Below are 18,743 nucleotides of genomic sequence, written 5' to 3'. Positions count from 1 at the left end.
CCACTCTGGAAAACTGTGTGGAGTTTCCTCAAAGAGTTAAAAATAGATCTGCCCTTCGACCCTGCAATTGCACTGCTGGGGATTTACCCCAAAGATACAGATGCACTGAAAGGCCGGGACACCTGCACCCCAATGTTTATAGCAGCCATATCCACAGTAGCCAAACTTTGGATGGAGCCTCAGTGTCCATCGAAAGATGAATGGATAAAGAAGATGTGGTTTATGTATACAATGGAATAATACTCAGCCATTAGAAACAACAAATACCCACCATTTGTTTTGATGTGGATGGAACTGGAGGGTATTATGCTGAGTGAAATAAGTCAATAGGAGAAGGACAAACATTATATGGTCTCATTCATTTGGGGAATATACAAATTAATGAAAGGGAATAAAGGGAAAGGAGAGAAAATGAGTGAAAATATCAGTGAGGGTTAGAAAACATGAGAGACACCTAACTCTGGGAAATGAACAAGGGGTAGTGGAAAGGGAGGTGGGTGGGTGGTTAGGGTGACTGTGTGATGGGCACTGAGGTCGGCACTTGGCAGGATGAGCACTGGGTGTTATGCTATATGTTGACAAATTGAACTCCTATAAAAAATAAAATTTCAAGTGAATAAATGAGAAAACATTTCTTATAAATCAGGATTGGAAATTTTGAAAGGGATTTGAAGATGGTTGAAAAGTGTTGTGACAATCATTGAAGGTCTGGGATAGTAATGAGTATCAGATGCCAGGAAGTCTTGAATAAATATGGGGAGGAACATCCAAAAAGATCAAAGGACAGGTATTCTTCAAATTATCTGTGACTTTCTACCACTGACTAAATTTCCTGCCACTAAACAGTGAGTTAAATAATCTATTCCAAAGCAATATAAGAAACTGTTAAGGCACTATAAAAGGCATCACAGTTTATCTGTAGGAACATGTCCCTGAAGGATATCTATGGAACCTATGCCGGAGGAAGATAAATGTGTTTCCTTGTAGATAGTAATGCTAAATTAGAATTCTTAGTGAGCTTAATTTTCTCATATCCTAAAATCATAAACTGAATGTTTGATAAGGAAAAGTGATTAGTATAGAAGAAATGGCATTCACAATTGCTGTCAGTCTACTCTTATGAATTTAGTAAATCATAATACTCCCAAAAGTAATGTATGAAAATAATTATTCACTAAAGACAAGACATGTGAATACATCTCTTCAAAAATATGCCCTTAGAATTAGTTTCATTTGGACATAACCTCTTAAGAAACTCAAAATTTTTGAGAGTTTGAGAAATTTCATATTTAAACTCCTAAATTATACATTTAGGAGAATTTTTAAGGAAAGAACTTCCAAACACTTCTGCTTATTGAATCGGATAAAGAATGAGGAAATAACTTGAATACACCAGTAAAATGGTCACTTTAACATATGTTCATTCAAATATTGTCATTGCCTCCCTCTGCTTCATGTTGCCTTGGAGCAAATGATCACGCAAAAGACAGGCATCTGGATGAAGATGGGCCAATGACACAACATGGCTTTTACTTCCTTTGCTACTATAGCTATTCTTTCTGATACCTGTTAGCTTAGTTGAAAGAAGCCACTTTATAAATTCACCTCAGGTAAATAAAGGAAATAAAAATATACTCTTTTGAGAACCTCAATCATTTCTGTTTCTGCCATCTTCAGTTTAGAACTTTGGTGAGCATACTCTTTAATAAGCATAGCCATTTGTGCAAACCCTGAGGGCAATTTAGATGCAGGCTTAGCTAAAGGGTGAGGGATTCTTTTTCATGTGATTTTTTAAAATTATTTTTTAAAAGAATATTTAATTTATTTATTCATGAGAGACACAGCGAGAGGCAGAGACTTAGGAAGAGGATGGAGCAGTCTTCCTGTGGGGAGCCTGATGCAAGACTCAATCCAAGACCCTGGGATCACACCCTGAGCCAAAGCATCAGGCATCTGCTCAATCACTGAGCCACCCAGGCATCCCAATTTTTAAATTTTTATTTAAATTCAATTTGCCCATATACAGTATAACATCCAGTGCTCATCTCATCATGGGCCTGCATTAATGCCTGTCACCCAGTTACCCTATTCTCCCACCCACCTCCCCTTCTCAACTCTTTGCTTGTTTCCTAGAGTTAGGAGTCTCTCATGGTGTGTCTTTCTCTTTATTTTTTCTCCAATTTCCCCTCCTCTCCTTATGGTCCCTTGAACTATTTCTTATATTCCATATATGAGTGAAACTATATGATAATTGTCATTCTCCAATTGACTTATTTCATTCAGCATAATACCCTCCAGTTCCATCCATGTGAGATAAATGGTAGGTATTCATCTTTTCTCATGGCTGAGTAATATTCCATTATATATATATATATATATATATATATATATATATATATATATTGGTTGGAATACATGAATTAGGAATAAACATAAGAAACATCTAAAAGACATTAAGTATTATCTCTGTTAATTTTGGTAGTTCTTAGGAACACCTTAATTAGATTCTGTTCAACTCGGGCATCCATCCGGGTCGGTCCCGGTGGAACAAGGGGATAAGTAGTTCTCCTTTTCTTTGCTGTGCCTGTGGGGTCTAACAAGACACCACAGTGTCTTGTTTCTTTGTAATGAGGTGGCGGAGGGGTGTATCTCGATCACCACCATTCCAGGGCCCACAAACTGTGACGGGAGCACAGCGCATCCCACCGCCCACCCCAACCCCAACGGCGGCGGGGGTGGGGGTGGGGGTGGGTGGGGGCAAAGCTGGTCATCCGTATGAAGTGTGACGGTGATAGCTCCCAGGACACGTCTTTTTACAGGTATAGAAAGGTAATGGAAAAAATAACCAAGTTTTCATAGTTGTCCCTTTCTTACTCTGCTTTGCTTTGACCAAACTTTAGACAGGTATCTCTGTTTCTTACAAGCCCTGAGTCCTGTTTGCCCCTAAGCTATAAGCAAGCACTAATAAAGTAGAACATGTCTCCTTTTCAAGGTCTCCTGGGAATCATCTGTCTGCAGTGAGACACTTTTTTTTGGTAGACCTCACTGTTCATTTATCTTGCTTGTCCAGTTTCTTAAAATATTGTTTTCCCTTAACAACAACAACAAAAACATTCATTTATCTGTTGAGTTTTAATAACCTTGTAGGTTTCTTATATCAGAGTCTTCTCCCTATTCTGAGTAAAGTCTCTCCCTAAGTCCAGATTTGCTTTCATTTGACATATATATATATATATATATATATATATATATAATTTTCATTTGACATTTATATATGTGTATATATATATATATATCTTTTAATAAAAATAATACATTCCATTGCTAATTATATTGTGATTATGTTTTTATATCTACTATTGCTGTGTTTTGTTTTAACATTTAATGACCCAGTGTTTTCTGAACAGGATAATGAGTTCACCCCCAGAGTTCTGTAAATAGAGTCCTAATTTTTTTGAAGCCAATACATTTTCCTATTTGTAGGATAGCTACATTAGATAAAAGTTGCCAATATTTCTGTTGTTCAAAATTCTCGACTTTTAAATAACTGAACAGGCCCATTTCTAAAGTTACAGAATGGTTGAGAATGTTAGAATACTAAAATCTCTAGAACTTCTCTCCCTCTCTCTCCCTCTCTCTTATTCATTTTATATAGCTAGTAATATTTTACTACCCTTTTTTTCCTCCTTTTAATTTGAAATCTCTTTTATGATCTTTTGCTTCCTTGGAGTAGCTGACTCTCAAAAAGACATCACTCAAAAGCCACAGTGATAATTTAGACAGGCATTTGAAAACTGTCAGATATATATATTCATTGAGAATTCTCTAGTGCATTATTTTAGTTTATTTCTCAAATATTAATAAGATTTATTTTGACATTCTAGACAGGATTTATTTTCAGGTAGTTCTCACCCTTGATAAAGACATTCAGGACTAACATTTCTGACATAACCGAGACCACCCTTTGGCAAGTTCCTTTTCAAACACAAAATTTGGTCTCTTAAACTAGACTAGGATACATCCATCTTAAAGATTATGCTCCCACTTAACCTAGCATAAAGTTATGGTAACATTTTGGTTCTAATATCACAGCTTTTAACACTTGTTGAATTTAGTTTCCAAAATATCTTCCATCAGAAGCTCAGGGGAAAATTTCTTTCAACCCCACAACATGGTGAGGAAACCAATTCATAATTCTAGGAAAGATTAAATGCCAGTGAACAGTTCAAAAACTGTTTATTTTAGTGGTGTTGTAGTTTAACTAATGAGGTAACTAAAATTTAACAATATATTTGAGATAGTTTAGTTTTTAAACCGAGAAAACCAATTTTTTCTAGACAACTAGACTATCCATATATATAAGCAGAACTTAAAATTTTCATCTTGAAACATGACATCCTAAAACTTTGAATATCAATTTACTGATTAACTATGTTTAGTTTAGTTATCTTACTTTCCTTGTGAGCCTATCAGATATCATCATGCTTCATATTCACGGATTTTTGCTGTGAAAGCCAAATTGTGAATTGACAAAGAAATTGAATTTAGCCAAATTATTGCTAAAATTAAAAGTAAAATAACTATTCACAGAATATTCACAAAGTAATGCTTTAAGCAGAATGTTGTTTTGGCACAAAGTAATGCTTTAAGCAGAATGTTGTTTTGGCACAGTGGGAAAAGAAAAGTGTTGGTCAAAAATAAAATTAATTAAATTAAATTAAATTAAATTAAATTGGTTTGAAAATTGCATCCAGGACTGTGTAAATGATACAAAATGTGGATACAGTTCAGTTTGAAGATCTTTTAAGGTAGAATCACAACATATGTCATCTTAAATACTTATAGTTTTAAGGCCATGGAGTAAATACTGTGGCTTCAAAATATTAAGAAAAAATAGTACAATATATTTTGAAATCAATTTTCTTTTAAATTTATAATCTTACCTTCCCTGCTGTTTTCCCCTCAGACTTCCACTGATTTAGGATAAAATGGAGGCAAAGGAAGCAAAGGAAAACAAAACAAAACAAAATTGAAAATCAGCTCTAATTTGTTATTGCAAATATATTTTAAATGCCAATATTCTATGTCCAATAGTAAAAATTTCTGTTCTTCTGAAACTGTCTTCAACTTCTGCTTTCTTCAGTCATTTCATAAGGGGATATCACGACATTATAAATCTCATGTACCAGTATGAGAACCATATAAGAAATCTTGGATCAGCATTACAAAACTCAGTTATATATTTAGCCCACATAGGCTTTTGTGAAGAAAAGGCATGCCTCCCATTAGATATTCTCTTACTTATATTACTTATTTTTCATTAATTTTTAATGAATAAGCCTTTACCTCAAGCATGAATGCATTTCTTAAAAAAAGAACTAGGTTGGTTGGAATACATGAATTAGGAATAAACATAAGAAACATCTAAAAGACATTAAGTATTATCTCTGTTAATTTTGGTAGTTCTTAGGAACACCTTAATTAGATTCTGTTCAACTGAATTATGTTCTTTTTTTTTCCTCATTGTATCTGTGGTGTTTGGTTATTTTGTTCCTTTTTACTTAAAACTTCTTTTTTAAAATTCCCTTTCAACCTCAGGAGACAGGTTAAATTAATTTTCAAGACTCCAAAAACATTTAGGCCATTAGTCCCTTCTTCATTCTTCTTTGTAGAGGATGAATATACCATACCATAAATGATCAGATTTCTACATTTCTAGCTACTTTTGCTCCCAAAAGTCTTTTCTCCTAAAATTTTATCTCCATTTTTTGTCATTTTAACAGCTACACAAAATGTTCTCTTAGAGCCTCCTTGATTACAATGAATCACAAGAAAAAAAGGGGGTAGAGCTGGGTTGATTTTGAAATAAGGGTAAATACAAAGACAGATACAATGAACATAGCCAGAGATTGCTCTATATTTTAATAACTTATTCTCAGAAAGTATGCATTTTTTCCTGTCATTTTAACGTAACTTGTGTTCACAACATGGACATTTAAACAAGTATCTAGACATGGGCAAAAATCATTTATTCAAGAAATCAAAGTGTACTTTTTTTCACCCGTTCCATTTTGGGTATTGATGTTTACCCTAAGATATTCACACTTTTTTTGTGTTGAGCAAATTCAGCCTTCAATGGCTCAGTATTAGAATTATATTCATGAAGGGATAGCCTTAGAATGATGACTTCCATAATCTCTTTCAAGAAAATATCCATGGTTTCAATGCCTTTAAATGATAGATATCTACATCTCTTATCATTATGAATGATAATTCTTAAATAATAGGTTAAGGGCAGCCGGGTGGCTCAGCAGTTTAGTGCCACCTTCAGCCAAGGGTATGATCCCAGAGACCCGGGATCCAGTCCCACAATGGGTTCCCTGTGTGGAGCCTGCTTCTCTCTCTGCCTGTCTCTCTCTCTCTCTCTCTCTCTCTGTGTGTGTTTGTGTCTCATTACTAAAGAAATAAAAAAACCTTAAAAAATAGACGGGCACTGAGGTGGACACTTGACGGGATGAGCACTGGGTGTTTTTCTGTATGTTGGTAAATTGAACACCAATAAAAATTAATTTAAAAAAAAATAGGCTAAAATTTTCAGCTTTCTAATAGAAATAAAGTCATAAACAAAAACAAAAAAGTCTTTAAGGATATAACATTAAAATACTATTCTCTATTTTGCTGCAGCACAATAGATCTTTTTATGGTTGTTCCATTAAGATTTATTTGCAATAACAACAGATTTTATTTTTTTCTTTTAATTTTTTTTATTGGAGTTCAATTTGCCAAAATATAGCACCCAGTGCTCCTCCTCACCACAGTAATGAAAAAAGACAAGTTCAGAATGTGTTTGTTTCCCTAAATTTTATATTTTAACTAAAAGCATTTCCTGTGCCGTGCTACTTTTGCTTTTATTTGAAAATTGTTATTGTGAAAAGGTTAAAATAGATGAAGTGGGAAATATCAAAAAAGGATCGTCTTTGCATTAATCCACACCACAGATACAACACAATCTGCCACCATAAGTGGGTCCTATTTGGTAACATCTAGATGAGCATTAGAATTAAAAGTAAGCATAGAAATATATTGGCAGGCATGTTAATAGGATGACAAATTGATACCAGTTTTGATGATAGAAACATTAAAAAAATAATAAAGGCTGGAAGAAAAAAAAAAACATGCCGAAAAGCAATTCCTACTTTGACAGAGACATGGATTTTTAATCCCCTTATTTAAAAATTGACCCCAAAATAATCAACACTAAATCAACAAAATCATTGTCCAAACTAAATTATATATAGTGAGGGAGGGAAAAAAAATAACAGGTCTGAATGTTATAAGCTCAAAATTTTCCAAAAGCATATATTTGTCATGCAGTTTCATATATTCTTAACCTCCTGATGTGAACAAGTTCTTACTACTGTTGTGGAGGGAGACCTTCCTCTGCTTTATGGTCCTTCTAGCTGGACATAAAATCAAAAGACAAGAGACAGATTAATGGAAGAAAATAAAATGTAGTAGGGATAAGGACAACCCACATAGACAATGAAATTCTAAAGACAATGAGGCAACATGAAGTTTATATGAACTAAGGAGAGGGGTAGGGTCTGGATATACAAAGGGGAGAGGGCCATTAGCAGGAAAAGGAAAGGACATATTTCAAAAACACAAATGTTTCCCTATAATGTAGGTACATTTCTTACATAAAAGGGAATCTCTGTTAATAGTTCTCTTCTTGGTGCAGGCTTTCCTTTCCAAAGTAAATTTAGGCAGCTGAGAGGAGACAGAGAACTTTTTCTGCATCTGATGCATTTTGATTACTTTTAATTCAAAATAATCTTTATGCCAAAGTGGCCCATCTTGAAGCAGCCTGCCCTTGGCCCTTTACCTACTAATAAATGAATATTTCTCATATTATATCAGATTTTCTAGATTGTTAGAGATGATTGAGTATAACTGATGAAAAGTAGGAAGAAGATATATTATACAAGAGAAGTAACAAAATTTGTTAATGTCAAGAATATGATCCAACTAGGAAAACATTCCATTTTTTTAGTCTATTCTCTTTTATGTAACACAGTATTAGTGGACAAAATGGAAAATGGTGGGAGATAAATTACAATGAAGAGTGATCCATGTATACACTGAGGTAGTAGCAGTATCAGTACAGTTGAAAGAAAGTCAAATTATTTGGGTATTCTTCAATATCTATGTGCTTTTGTGACTAGTGGAAACCAGATATTATAATTGTGTCCATTTTAGGCCTGTGCATTCAGAGTGAACACAATGAGCACAAAGGTTGAGGTTAATACAAGAAGAGATCTATGGCTCAAAAGGGTATTACTACATACAGTCAGTTTCTCTGGAAAATTCTACTTCTTTTTTCCCATCTCCAGGTTTACTACTTCTCTTTTCCCTTCCCTTCCCTTCCCTTCCCTTCCCTTCCCTTCCCTTCCCTTCCCTTCCCTTCCCTTCCCTTCCCCTCCCCTCCCCTCCCCTCCCCTCCCCTCCCCTCCCCTCCTCTTCTCTTCTCTTCTCTTCTCTTCTCTTCTCTTCTCTTCTCTTCTCTTCTCTTCTCTTCTCCTCTTCTCTCTCTTCTCTTCTCTTCTCTTCTCTTCTCTTCTCTTCTCTTCTCTTCTCTCTTCTCTCTCTTCTTTCTCTCTTCTTTTTCTTTCTTTCTTTTTCTTTCTTGTGTAAAGTATAGCTGTTACCTTCACTGATTTCATGTAGGGTTTCCTCTGTATTGTTACCACTAACAGAGTAACTGTCCTCTTGAACAAAACCATTAGGAATTTCTCATCACTTAGATTAATAATAAAAGGGAGCAAGACTAGAATCAGAAGTCAAGGAAGTCACATCCTTATGCACAGGTAACAAAGAGGCAGAGCCCTACTAGAGGATCAAACATTAGAGCTTATCCTAAAACACTACTTTGCCTGCTGATTATGAAAGAAATAGAACAAAACATGTATAAGAGACAATGCACTTGGTGAACACAGATTTATTTTAAAAGTTGATCACAATTCTCATTCAAAACAGCACTTTTTTTCAGCTGGATTAAGTACAAAATCAACTTGAGATGTCCAATAATGGTCAAGATTTAACAAAAAGCACTTATCAGAATGACAGTGGTGGTATTATGATAGTACCTTTTCTAAAGGGCATGGGCAAGGGCAGCCCTGGTGGCGCAGCGGTTTGGCGCCGCCCACAGCCTGAGGCATGATCCTGGAGACCTGGGATCGAGTCCCACATCGGGCTCCCTGCATGGAGCCTGCTTCTCCCTCTACCTGTGTCTCTGCCTCCCTCTCTCTCTGTGTCTATGAATAAATAAATAAAATCTTAAAAAAAACGGGGGCGGGGCATGAGCAAAATGAAAATACTTCCCACTATGAACAGATATTACATCCTGAATAAATATTTGCCTAAAAGATGAGTGAAACTGCAGATTTTTTTTTTAATCCTTGTGTATGTGTGTGAGTATATTCATGTGTGTTTATAGCATAACAAACTGAAAGGCTATGGAGACTGTATCTACTAATACTCCACCAGTTGGAATGGCCCCCAATCTGCATTTTAAGAATATTACAACTTTAAGTATAATTTTTACTTGACTAATTCTCTATATAAATATCATGGCCAAGTTGTTTTTTGTCTTTTGTTTTGTTTTGTTTTAGTAAATTGACACATGTGACCTAGAATGCTATTGGTTTTAAAGGGAAGACATTAGTGAATGTAATAATAATAATAATAATAATAATAATAATAATAAGCCTAAGTGTCTTCCTCAACATATTTGCTTACTACTTATCTCCTTTCTAGGATATAAATAACTATTTCAAAAGAACAGACTTATGAGAATGTATCTAGGTATTTTTGTGTCCTTATTATGCTCCTAAACTTAAGACTAGCATAAATGTTGTTAGATAATATTTATGCATCAGTAAATAAAACATGAAATTTGAAATGAGAAGACATATGTTTCAGTCTTTGGTCTACAAGTAGCTGAATGATCTTATTCAACCAAAATTTAGAAAACTGTATCCTCCTCCTACACTAACCCCAGGGCATTAACTACATTGATGATGATAATCCTGATAATGATTGTGACAATGACAGGAACACTATTGCTACAACTATCACTGCCACTATTATAATTGCCTATAATTTATTGAGTATGAATCAAATTTAGTAAATGCTTTACAACTATCATTTTATTTTATTCTTATAGAGGCACTTTGATGTGGGAAAATAATTATTCCATTTTGAAGCTGCTTGATAAAAATATGGCATATCAGTTGAAACTATGTTTCATTTTTAATTGTTTGAATTTTGCATGAAAATATCTTTGCTGCTAAAGACATGTAATGACTCTAATACAATTTTAAATTACAGATGGTAAGTGATGAATCACTAGATGCTACTCTTGGAACTAATATTACACTATATGTTAACTAACTAGATTTAAATGAAAAACTTGAACATAAAAAAATAAAATAGTTACAGATGATCTTAATATGTCATTCTTGTGAAATGTGAAAGCAGAATGTTGCATTGAGTCTATTAAAGCTTATAGATGAAGACTTTTTGTTTTTCAGTGCAATAGCTACCAGACTGCTTAATCTGTGAATACTGGTTTTCATATTAGATGAAGCATAACAAAATAGATCTATCATAAAAATAAGAATTTTAAAGCTCTTATATTCTATCCTTTATATCATACTTGCAGATGGACAAAGGGTATTTTAAAATACTATTATTAGTTATTTGGATGGATCTCAAATGAAAGTTTAATGCTACTATAGTCATTTTACATAAATAGTACTTAAGCATGTAGCTTTCTGATAGAGATTTAAACCTTAGACTTAGTTGCATTATTTTTAATTTATCCTTAAGTTTTAGTTTTAATCTAATAATACCTACTTTACAACAAAGTTATAATAATTATCTGGTATCCGTTGTTATCACTTGCTTGTTTTCTAGGTGGAAAGTGATATTCTTTTCTGGGATTATCATAGTCTTCTTGAGCTCTTACTTGATTACTGATAAAGTGGGAGAACTAGGTTCTTGTCTCACAGAGTCAAAGAATGAATGTCACAGACAAAGGAGAGTGAGTAAAACAATAGAAATTTATTAAGCAAGGAGACAGAGAAGGTTCTTAGGAAGCAGAGGGATCCTGACAGGGCTGGCTTGTAGGGTTGGTCTTTTATTGAAAGCCAACAAGGGAACCTAAAGCCTTTTAACATCTCTATTGATATCACCATTGAGTAAGGAATAGTGTTAATACCTTCAATGGCTTACTTCCTTTTTAGGGTCTGGTAATTCTTTGCAAGTCACAAGTAGCTGTTATAAGACCCCACCTTTGATACCTAGGACAGGATGCCCTGGTTTGTATCTCAGGTTTCCTTTCCTCTCCACATTTTTGGGATTTTTGTGAGTCTGATTCCCTGGCCCCCTACATATCTCTCCCTACCTAGTCCTGCCACTCCCTTATGCATTGATATATAATCTCTATTTCAAACTCCTCTAGTAATTCCAAGCTGAAGTTCTACTTTCAGTGCATTTTTTGGGTAGAATTTTCAACTTTATTTCAAATCATTTAAGAAAACTGAAACTGAAACCTCTTTGTTTTTCCCCAGTTGAACTCATTGTTTTTAGGTTTCTGAGGTTTCATTAAGCCTGTCTTGACACTATCAAATGAAGTATAATGAAGTATAATGAAGTATAATGGATATAGTGAGTAGAGAGCATCCTCCAAAAATTTATGTCCACTGGAATCTCAAAATTGTATCTTATTTGGAAATAATATCTTTGCAGCTATAATTAGTTAAGGATCTTGGAATGAAATCATCCTGGATTTAGGGATGCCTTAAATTCAATGTCCAGTGTGTATATAGGAAAAAGACACACACAAACAGGAAGAAGGTCATGTGATTATGAAGGCAGAGATTGGAGTGATGGCAGCTACAAGTTAAAGAATGCAGCAGAAGCTGGAAGAGGGAAGGAATTAGAATTGCTAAATGCCAGCAGAAGGTGGAAGAAGCAAGGAATTAATCTTCCCTACAGCTTTTAGAGGGAGCATGGCACTAAGGACACTTTGATTTCAGAGTTCTGGACTGCAGAACGACAAAAGACTAAGTTTCTGTTATTTTAAGCAACTGATGTTTGTGGTAATTTGTTATTGAAGTGCTATTAAAAATCCAATTAATCAAAAGTATATACTTTCATTTCAGGAAAAAAAGCACTAGAATATAAAATGGATTGTTTTATTCTACAATTTCTCAAACCAAAATACTTTCAAAGTTTATTAACCACAAATCAATGCATTTTGTATATTTAAGTTTCTGGAGAACTGGAATGATTATAAGTAAATTTAGTACAATGGAAAAATTATCCAATTTTGAATAACCAGATGTAGGTTCCAGTCCCAGATTGTTCATTCAACTTTAAGACATTTAGCAAAAGCTTATTTGGTACTACATTCAAATTTTCTAAGTGGTAGACAAATGAATGGAATAAGACCCTTGCCCTACAGGACTTCACAATTTAACAGGGAAGTCAGATGTAGCAAGTGATAATTATAATATTTTAGATGTTATAATGGCCAGATGAATAAAATGCTATCATACCACAAGGGAGCAAAGAACTGTGTGACAATGAGCAAATCCTTTGACTTCTAAATCTCAGTTTATTAATTCTTAAAATGGAAATAACAGTAACAAATCATATCCTTTCTATTTGTAGATATTATTTTGAAAGTCAAATAAAATCTTTTTTCTTGATTATTCTTTTGGACTTTTTTCTCATCTCCCAACTATTTTTAACAGTTTGTAAAAATTTGTAAGAGTCCTATAAATCAGACACCGGGGATCCCTGGGTGGCTCAGTGGTTTAGTGCCTGCCTTTGGTCCAGGGCGTGATCCTGGAGTCCTGGGATCAAGTCCCACATCAGGCTCCTTGCATGGAGCCTGCTTCTCCCTCTGTCTGTGTCTCTACCTCTCTCTCTCTCTCTCTCTCTGTCTCTCATGAATAAATAAATAAAATCTTAAAAAATATCAGAAACCTTCAAGTATTTAATATATATTTTCTGAATTAATCATTGAAATAGTCCATCATTCTAATACAATTATTCTAATTTTACATGTGTAGAAATTTAGGTATAAAGACTTATACTATGTTTCAAAATTGTATAAGATTGTAAATCAGGATGTAAATATTCTTTTCACCAGGGATTGCTATATACCTTAGATATAAATACCCAAAAAGTAAATATACTATTATGAATTAAAGACTATGTACCCTAATAATAAACTAGATAATGAATAATATTTCAATATGCATGAATAATTCTGAATAAATATTATATATCCCTTATAGTACTCATTTCCTAATGATTATCTATGCTGATGGGGGAACAGAGGACTAGCTGAGGACAAAGCACATTGACAAGTTCTTGAAACAGAGTGTTCGACCCTGGCTCACGGGTGCCAACGTGTCCCGGTGGACGCCCCAGAGACTCAGACCCCAGACAGGCAGATGCAATTAGCAAGAGGGTTTATTGAACATTTGCCCAAAGGGGCTCTCTGCCTCCGAGGAGGAAGAGAGCCCCGATTAGCAATTGCAGGTATCTTTTAAAGGCAAAAGAAAAAAAACGCTTAAAGACAAAAGAACCGCGGGAGTCGCATAGCATTCAGGTTATCGATTTCTCAGGTCAACATGAACCTATTCAGGGACATTCCGATCAGGGAGTGGGGGGAAATGGTTTTCTTATCACAAACAGAATGCTTTTTGTTGCTAAATATTCAGGAAGGCACCTGGATGGGCTGCCTCTGGATTAGGGCTGATCCTACTTAAGGGGGGAGGGTTTCTTCATTCCCTCCTCTTTGTTTGGGCTGATTTTAACCTTAAAAATTAGGGAACATTTATTTTTTTCAGTTTGGAGGGCCCGACATTGTTGAGTTAATACCAGAGCTTGGGTAATAGACAATCTTTCTCGGACGAACTGGAGCAGCTGGTTGAGGATGCAGGGGCCGAAAGTTAGCAGCAGGAGCAGGATAACTAGATGGCCCATAATGGTAGAGATTAGGGTGGTCATCCAGGGAGACTGGTTAAGCCAGCTTTCAAACCAGCCCTGCTGGGCCTCCTGGTCCCTTTGTCTTTTATTTAGCCTATCCCTGAGTTTGGCCATGGAGTCCCTGATGACTCCAGAATGGTCTGCATAGAAACAGCATTCTTCTCCCAGGGCCGCACACAGTCCTCCCTCTTTCAGGAATAGTAAATTCAAGCCTCTCCTGTTTTGAAGTACTACTTCTGAAAGCGAGGTAAGGGATTGTTTTAACTTAGAAACGGACTGCTCTAGTGCCCGTAGATCCTCATCTACAGCTGCTTGGAGTTTTAAATAACATCGTGAGCCCTGGATCAGAGCAGCTGCGCCAGTACCCACCCCAGTAGCGACCCCTAGTCCCAACATAACAGCTAGGGTTAGGGAGATAGGTTCGCGCCGAAAACGGGTGGGATGTTCGTCATACTGATTTTCTAGAGTTTCAGCAGGGTGATAGAACACCCTGGGGTGAGGCCTTTGTTGCATGCCCACCAAGTTCCCGGCTGGGGCACCAGGTAAGAGTTAGTCCCTAAAATCGGGGCAGTAGTATTGCAGAGTTCCTGGTAACCCCGGGTGAGTATAGTTAGCCTTGACAGTGATGTAATCCCAGGAGGAGGAGGGCCTCCCATCCTGTGTCTCCCGAAGTCTCGCACCCCCAGTTTTTACAATAGAAGTGTCCCCACCCTCCACAGGGGCTTTCTCGGTTGGGGGCCCTAGAGGTGTCGAAGTATCCCTCTAGGTCCCATGGGCTGGGGGCCCCTATGGTTAGCTTACATAAGTCAGGATATAGGTTAGGCCACCAGGTTCCCACGGGAGCAGTCTTAGTTATGGACCAGACCTCGTCACCCCCAGACGTTAGTACCTGCCAGGTTAACCTTTTGGGGGCATGAGGGTTACCTTTAGAGGGGGCGAAGAGCGCTAGGAGAGGTAGGAATATAACAACTCTCATTGAACAATTTTTGAAAGTCTTATCTTGAGCGGGTTTTGGGTGCAGTGGAGCTTCCATTGGAGTGCTTGTTGATGGGGCGCACTTGACGTGTGAGGCGTGGACCCAAGCAGCAATACCGTCTACTTTTAGGACGGTTGGGATGGTTAGTAGTACAGAGTATGGGCCCTTCCAGCAGGGCTCAAGCGTCCTGGACTGATGTCTCCGGACGTAGACGGAGTCACGGATCTGGAACAGGTTGTGTCTCCGGGGCAGTAAACAGCTGCAAGGGGTTTCCAGATCTGGCGCTGGATAATCTGGAGCGCCTTTAGCCGGTCCTGTAAACCGGGAGTGTTAGCAAGAGGGTCAAAAGCAGAATCTAGTAAGCCCGTTACTGGTGGGGGACCTCCATAGAGAATCTTGTAAGGAGTTAGCCCATGGTGCGCGGGAGTGTTCCGGACTCGGAACAGAACCATAGGGAGGAGTTGGACCCAGTCTCTAGTGCCAGTCTCCAATGTCAATTTGGTTAGGGTCTCTTTAATTGTTCTATTCATTCTTTCTACCTGCCCTGAGCTCTTGGGTCTGTATGCACAATGTAATTTTTAATTTATCCCCAGTAATCTGGCCACCAACTGACTTACCTGGGAGACGAAGGTGGAGCCGTTGTCTGACCCTATTACCTTGGGCAGTCCAAACCAGGGGAAAATTTCTTCTAGGATTTTCTTGACAACTACCTGGGCAGTTTTTCGTTTGGTGGGGAATGCTTCTGTCCTTCTTCCTGTGGGCTTAGTGCAGCGGCTCGTGCTGCATCATTGGCCATCGTGTTCCCCTCTGCTACTGGGTCGTTGCCTCACTGATGCCCCAGACAGTGAATTATCTACCACGGCCACCCCAGCTTTACGTTCACCATTTTGTAGAAAGCTACTCCCCTTGGTGTACCAGGTTGCTTCAGCATCTGGCAAAGGCTGGTCCGTCACGTCCCCTCTGGTGCCATGGACCTCGGCTAGGATCTGGTGGCAATCATGCATTACCAGGGAGGGGGTCTCGGTTTCTGGAAGCAAGGTGGCCGGGTTTAGGGATGTAGCCGTTCCGAACCGTATCCGCTCGGAATTCAGTAACATGGCCTGATAATGGGTGACCCGAGCGTTTGAGAGCCATCGATCATGGGGCTGGCGGATGACTGTCTGTATGGCATGGGGGGGGGGGCCACCACAGTGAGGGGTTGGCTGAAGGCCAACTTATCTGAATCTTTTACCAGGACTGCCACACCCGCTATTATTCAGAGACATGGGGGCCATCCTGCAGCCACGCTGTCTAATTTTTTTGAAAAGTATGCCACGGGCCTTTTCCAGGGTCCCAGTTTCTGAGTTAGGACCCCTTTGGCTATTCCTTAGCGTTCATCAGCATATAGCGTAAATGGCTTGGTTATATCTGGGAGGCTCAGGGCAGGGGCGGTCAATAAGGCCCTTTTTATTTTGTCAAAAGCCAATTGTTGTTCCTTTCCCCAGTGGTAGGGGGTGTTGGATTTCGTGAGAGGATATACGGGAGCCGTCAGCTCTGCAAACCCAGGTACCCAGAGGCGGCAGAACCCGGCACTGCCGAGGAAGTCTCGTAGCCCTCTGGCACTAGTGAGTGCTGGGATCAGGGCTACAGCCTTTTTGCGGCCCTCCGTCAGCCACCTCTGGCCTCCTTCCAGGAGATATCCCAGATAGGTCACTCGTCTCTGGCCTATTTGGGCCTTTTTGGCGGAGACCCTATACCCTAGTCCTCCCAGTCTCTCGAGCAGGGCCCCCGTACCTTTTACACAATCCTGTTCTGTCTTAGCCGCTAGAAGCCAATCATCCACGTACTGCAGGAGAACGAGGTCCGGATGGCCAACTCCGAATTCTGCCAAGTCTTGATGCAAGGCTTCGTTGAACAATGTGGGGGAGTTTTTGAATCCCTGTGGTAGCCTTTTCCAAGTGTGATGTCCTGAGAATCCCATCTCAGGATCTTTCCATTTAAAGGCAAAACTAGGCTGGCTTTGAGAGCTTAACTTTAGGCAAAAGAATGCATCTTTTAGATAGAGGTCAAGTGTCCTTCTGCCTCAGTTAAAAGTGAATGTTGAGCTCCCGTATCAACCAGGAAGGTCACTGGTTGACCCCCCCACTTTAAGGGTTATCTGAGGCTCGGGGGGGGTGCTCCTGGCCCTGACACCCCTAATCTTCATCTCTAGGGACAGAACGGGAATGGACTTCTTAGGTTCCCTGCGTTTGGCCCTTTTTTTTGGACAATCTTTAACCCAATGTCCTTTTTCCTTGCAGTAGGCACACTGGTCTCATTCAACCTGTGGTTTTCTTTTGTCTCCCAGGTCCTTCCTCTGTCCTGACTTACTCTGCCCTGAGCCCTGTACTATGGTGGCCAGTATCCCAGTCAGTTCTTTATTGCGTTTCCTCTCTCTCTCTCTCTTTAAGTATACATATGGTAGCCCTCCATTAATCTTTCCAGAAAACCTGCTGGTGTCTCATCTTTTCCCTGCACTATAGCACCTACCTTTGCCAAATTGGTGGGGCGTCGCCCTGCCCCTTTGAGACCCGCTAGGAGTACCTGGGGATAGAGATGGAGCTGCTCCCTACCAGCAGCAGTGTCGTAGTCCCAGGTAGGGCGAACCAAGGGGAAAACATCCTCAATTTCATTAGGCTACTGGGGCGGCCTCCCATCCGCCCCGGGGATGTTTTTCTGTATCTGCGCTCCTCTGTGGTGAGGAGAGTCTGCAGGAGCTGATCAGGGTGTCCATTGGGTCCTGGCTGAAAGACCGGGGCTTTCACCTGCAAGATAATATCAATATTAAAAGTTCCATTCCTGGGCCATCCGACGTTGAGAGTTGGCCACTCTGAGGAGCAGAAGGTGACCCATTTTCGTCTTCTGACTTCGACCGAAAGATTGTGTGCCCGGCCGGCAACTTCTTTCCAGTGATCTAGAGTGAGGCTTAAAGGGGTGGATACAGTTTGCCCCATGGGTGTAGAAAAGAGGTGAGCGGTGAGGAGGAGGACAGGAAGAAAGACACAGAACAAACAGATGCACACAAATAACAGAACCGGTGCAGCAGATTCAGACGGGAGCGGTCGCCAACAACGACCCTCCCTGAAGAGGAGGGAGTGCCGGGCTCCCTCCCTCTTCCAGACCACTCTGGAGTCCGACTCCAGAGCGGGACCAGAAAGATACAGAACAAACAGACACACACGAATGACAGGATAGGCGTGGCAGATTCAGATGGGAGCGGTCAGGAACAATGACCATCCTTGAAGAGGAGGGAGTGCCGGGCTCCCTTCCTCTTCCAGACCACTCCGGAGTCCGACTCCTGAGGGGGACCAGGGGTCTCAGGGCATGTCTGCCTCCCCCGCTGGTCCAAATACAGAATACAGAGTCCTGCAGGCACAATACAGACCCAGCACAATACAGACCCGGCCAGTCAGACAAATGGACGAGACAGATATGACATTTAGCAAGCTCGGTCTTACCTCCTACTGGTCTTAGGATTGAGCCTGGGGCGTCTCGGATCCCGGACGAACCCCCAAATGTTGGACCCTGGCTCACGGGTGCCAACGTGTCCCGGTGGACGCCCCAGAGACTCAGACCCCTGACAGGCAGATGCAATTAGCAAGAGGGTTTATTGAACGTTTGCGCAAACGGGCTATCCACCTCCAAGGAGGAAGAGAGCCCCGATTAGCAATTACAGGCATCT

At 39.2% G+C, this 18,743-nt stretch overlaps 1 protein-coding gene across 1 annotated transcript in view; it reads right to left on the bottom strand.

Annotated features, from left to right (window-relative positions):
* PCDH11X (protocadherin 11 X-linked) overlaps positions 1 to 18,743 on the bottom strand; it is a 335,833-nt gene that overhangs the window by 235,476 nt on the left and 81,614 nt on the right. Inside the window, 1 exon segment of the mRNA XM_072743505.1 lies at positions 4,944 to 4,973. Within this exon segment, the coding sequence (XP_072599606.1) occupies positions 4,944 to 4,973 (30 nt within the window).

This window comes from Vulpes vulpes, chromosome X (genome assembly GCF_048418805.1).
Source record: "Vulpes vulpes isolate BD-2025 chromosome X, VulVul3, whole genome shotgun sequence".
NCBI classification, from domain to species: domain Eukaryota; kingdom Metazoa; phylum Chordata; class Mammalia; order Carnivora; family Canidae; genus Vulpes; species Vulpes vulpes.
Note: the sequence above shows the minus strand (reverse complement) of the source record. Positions and strands in the feature narration are given on the sequence as shown.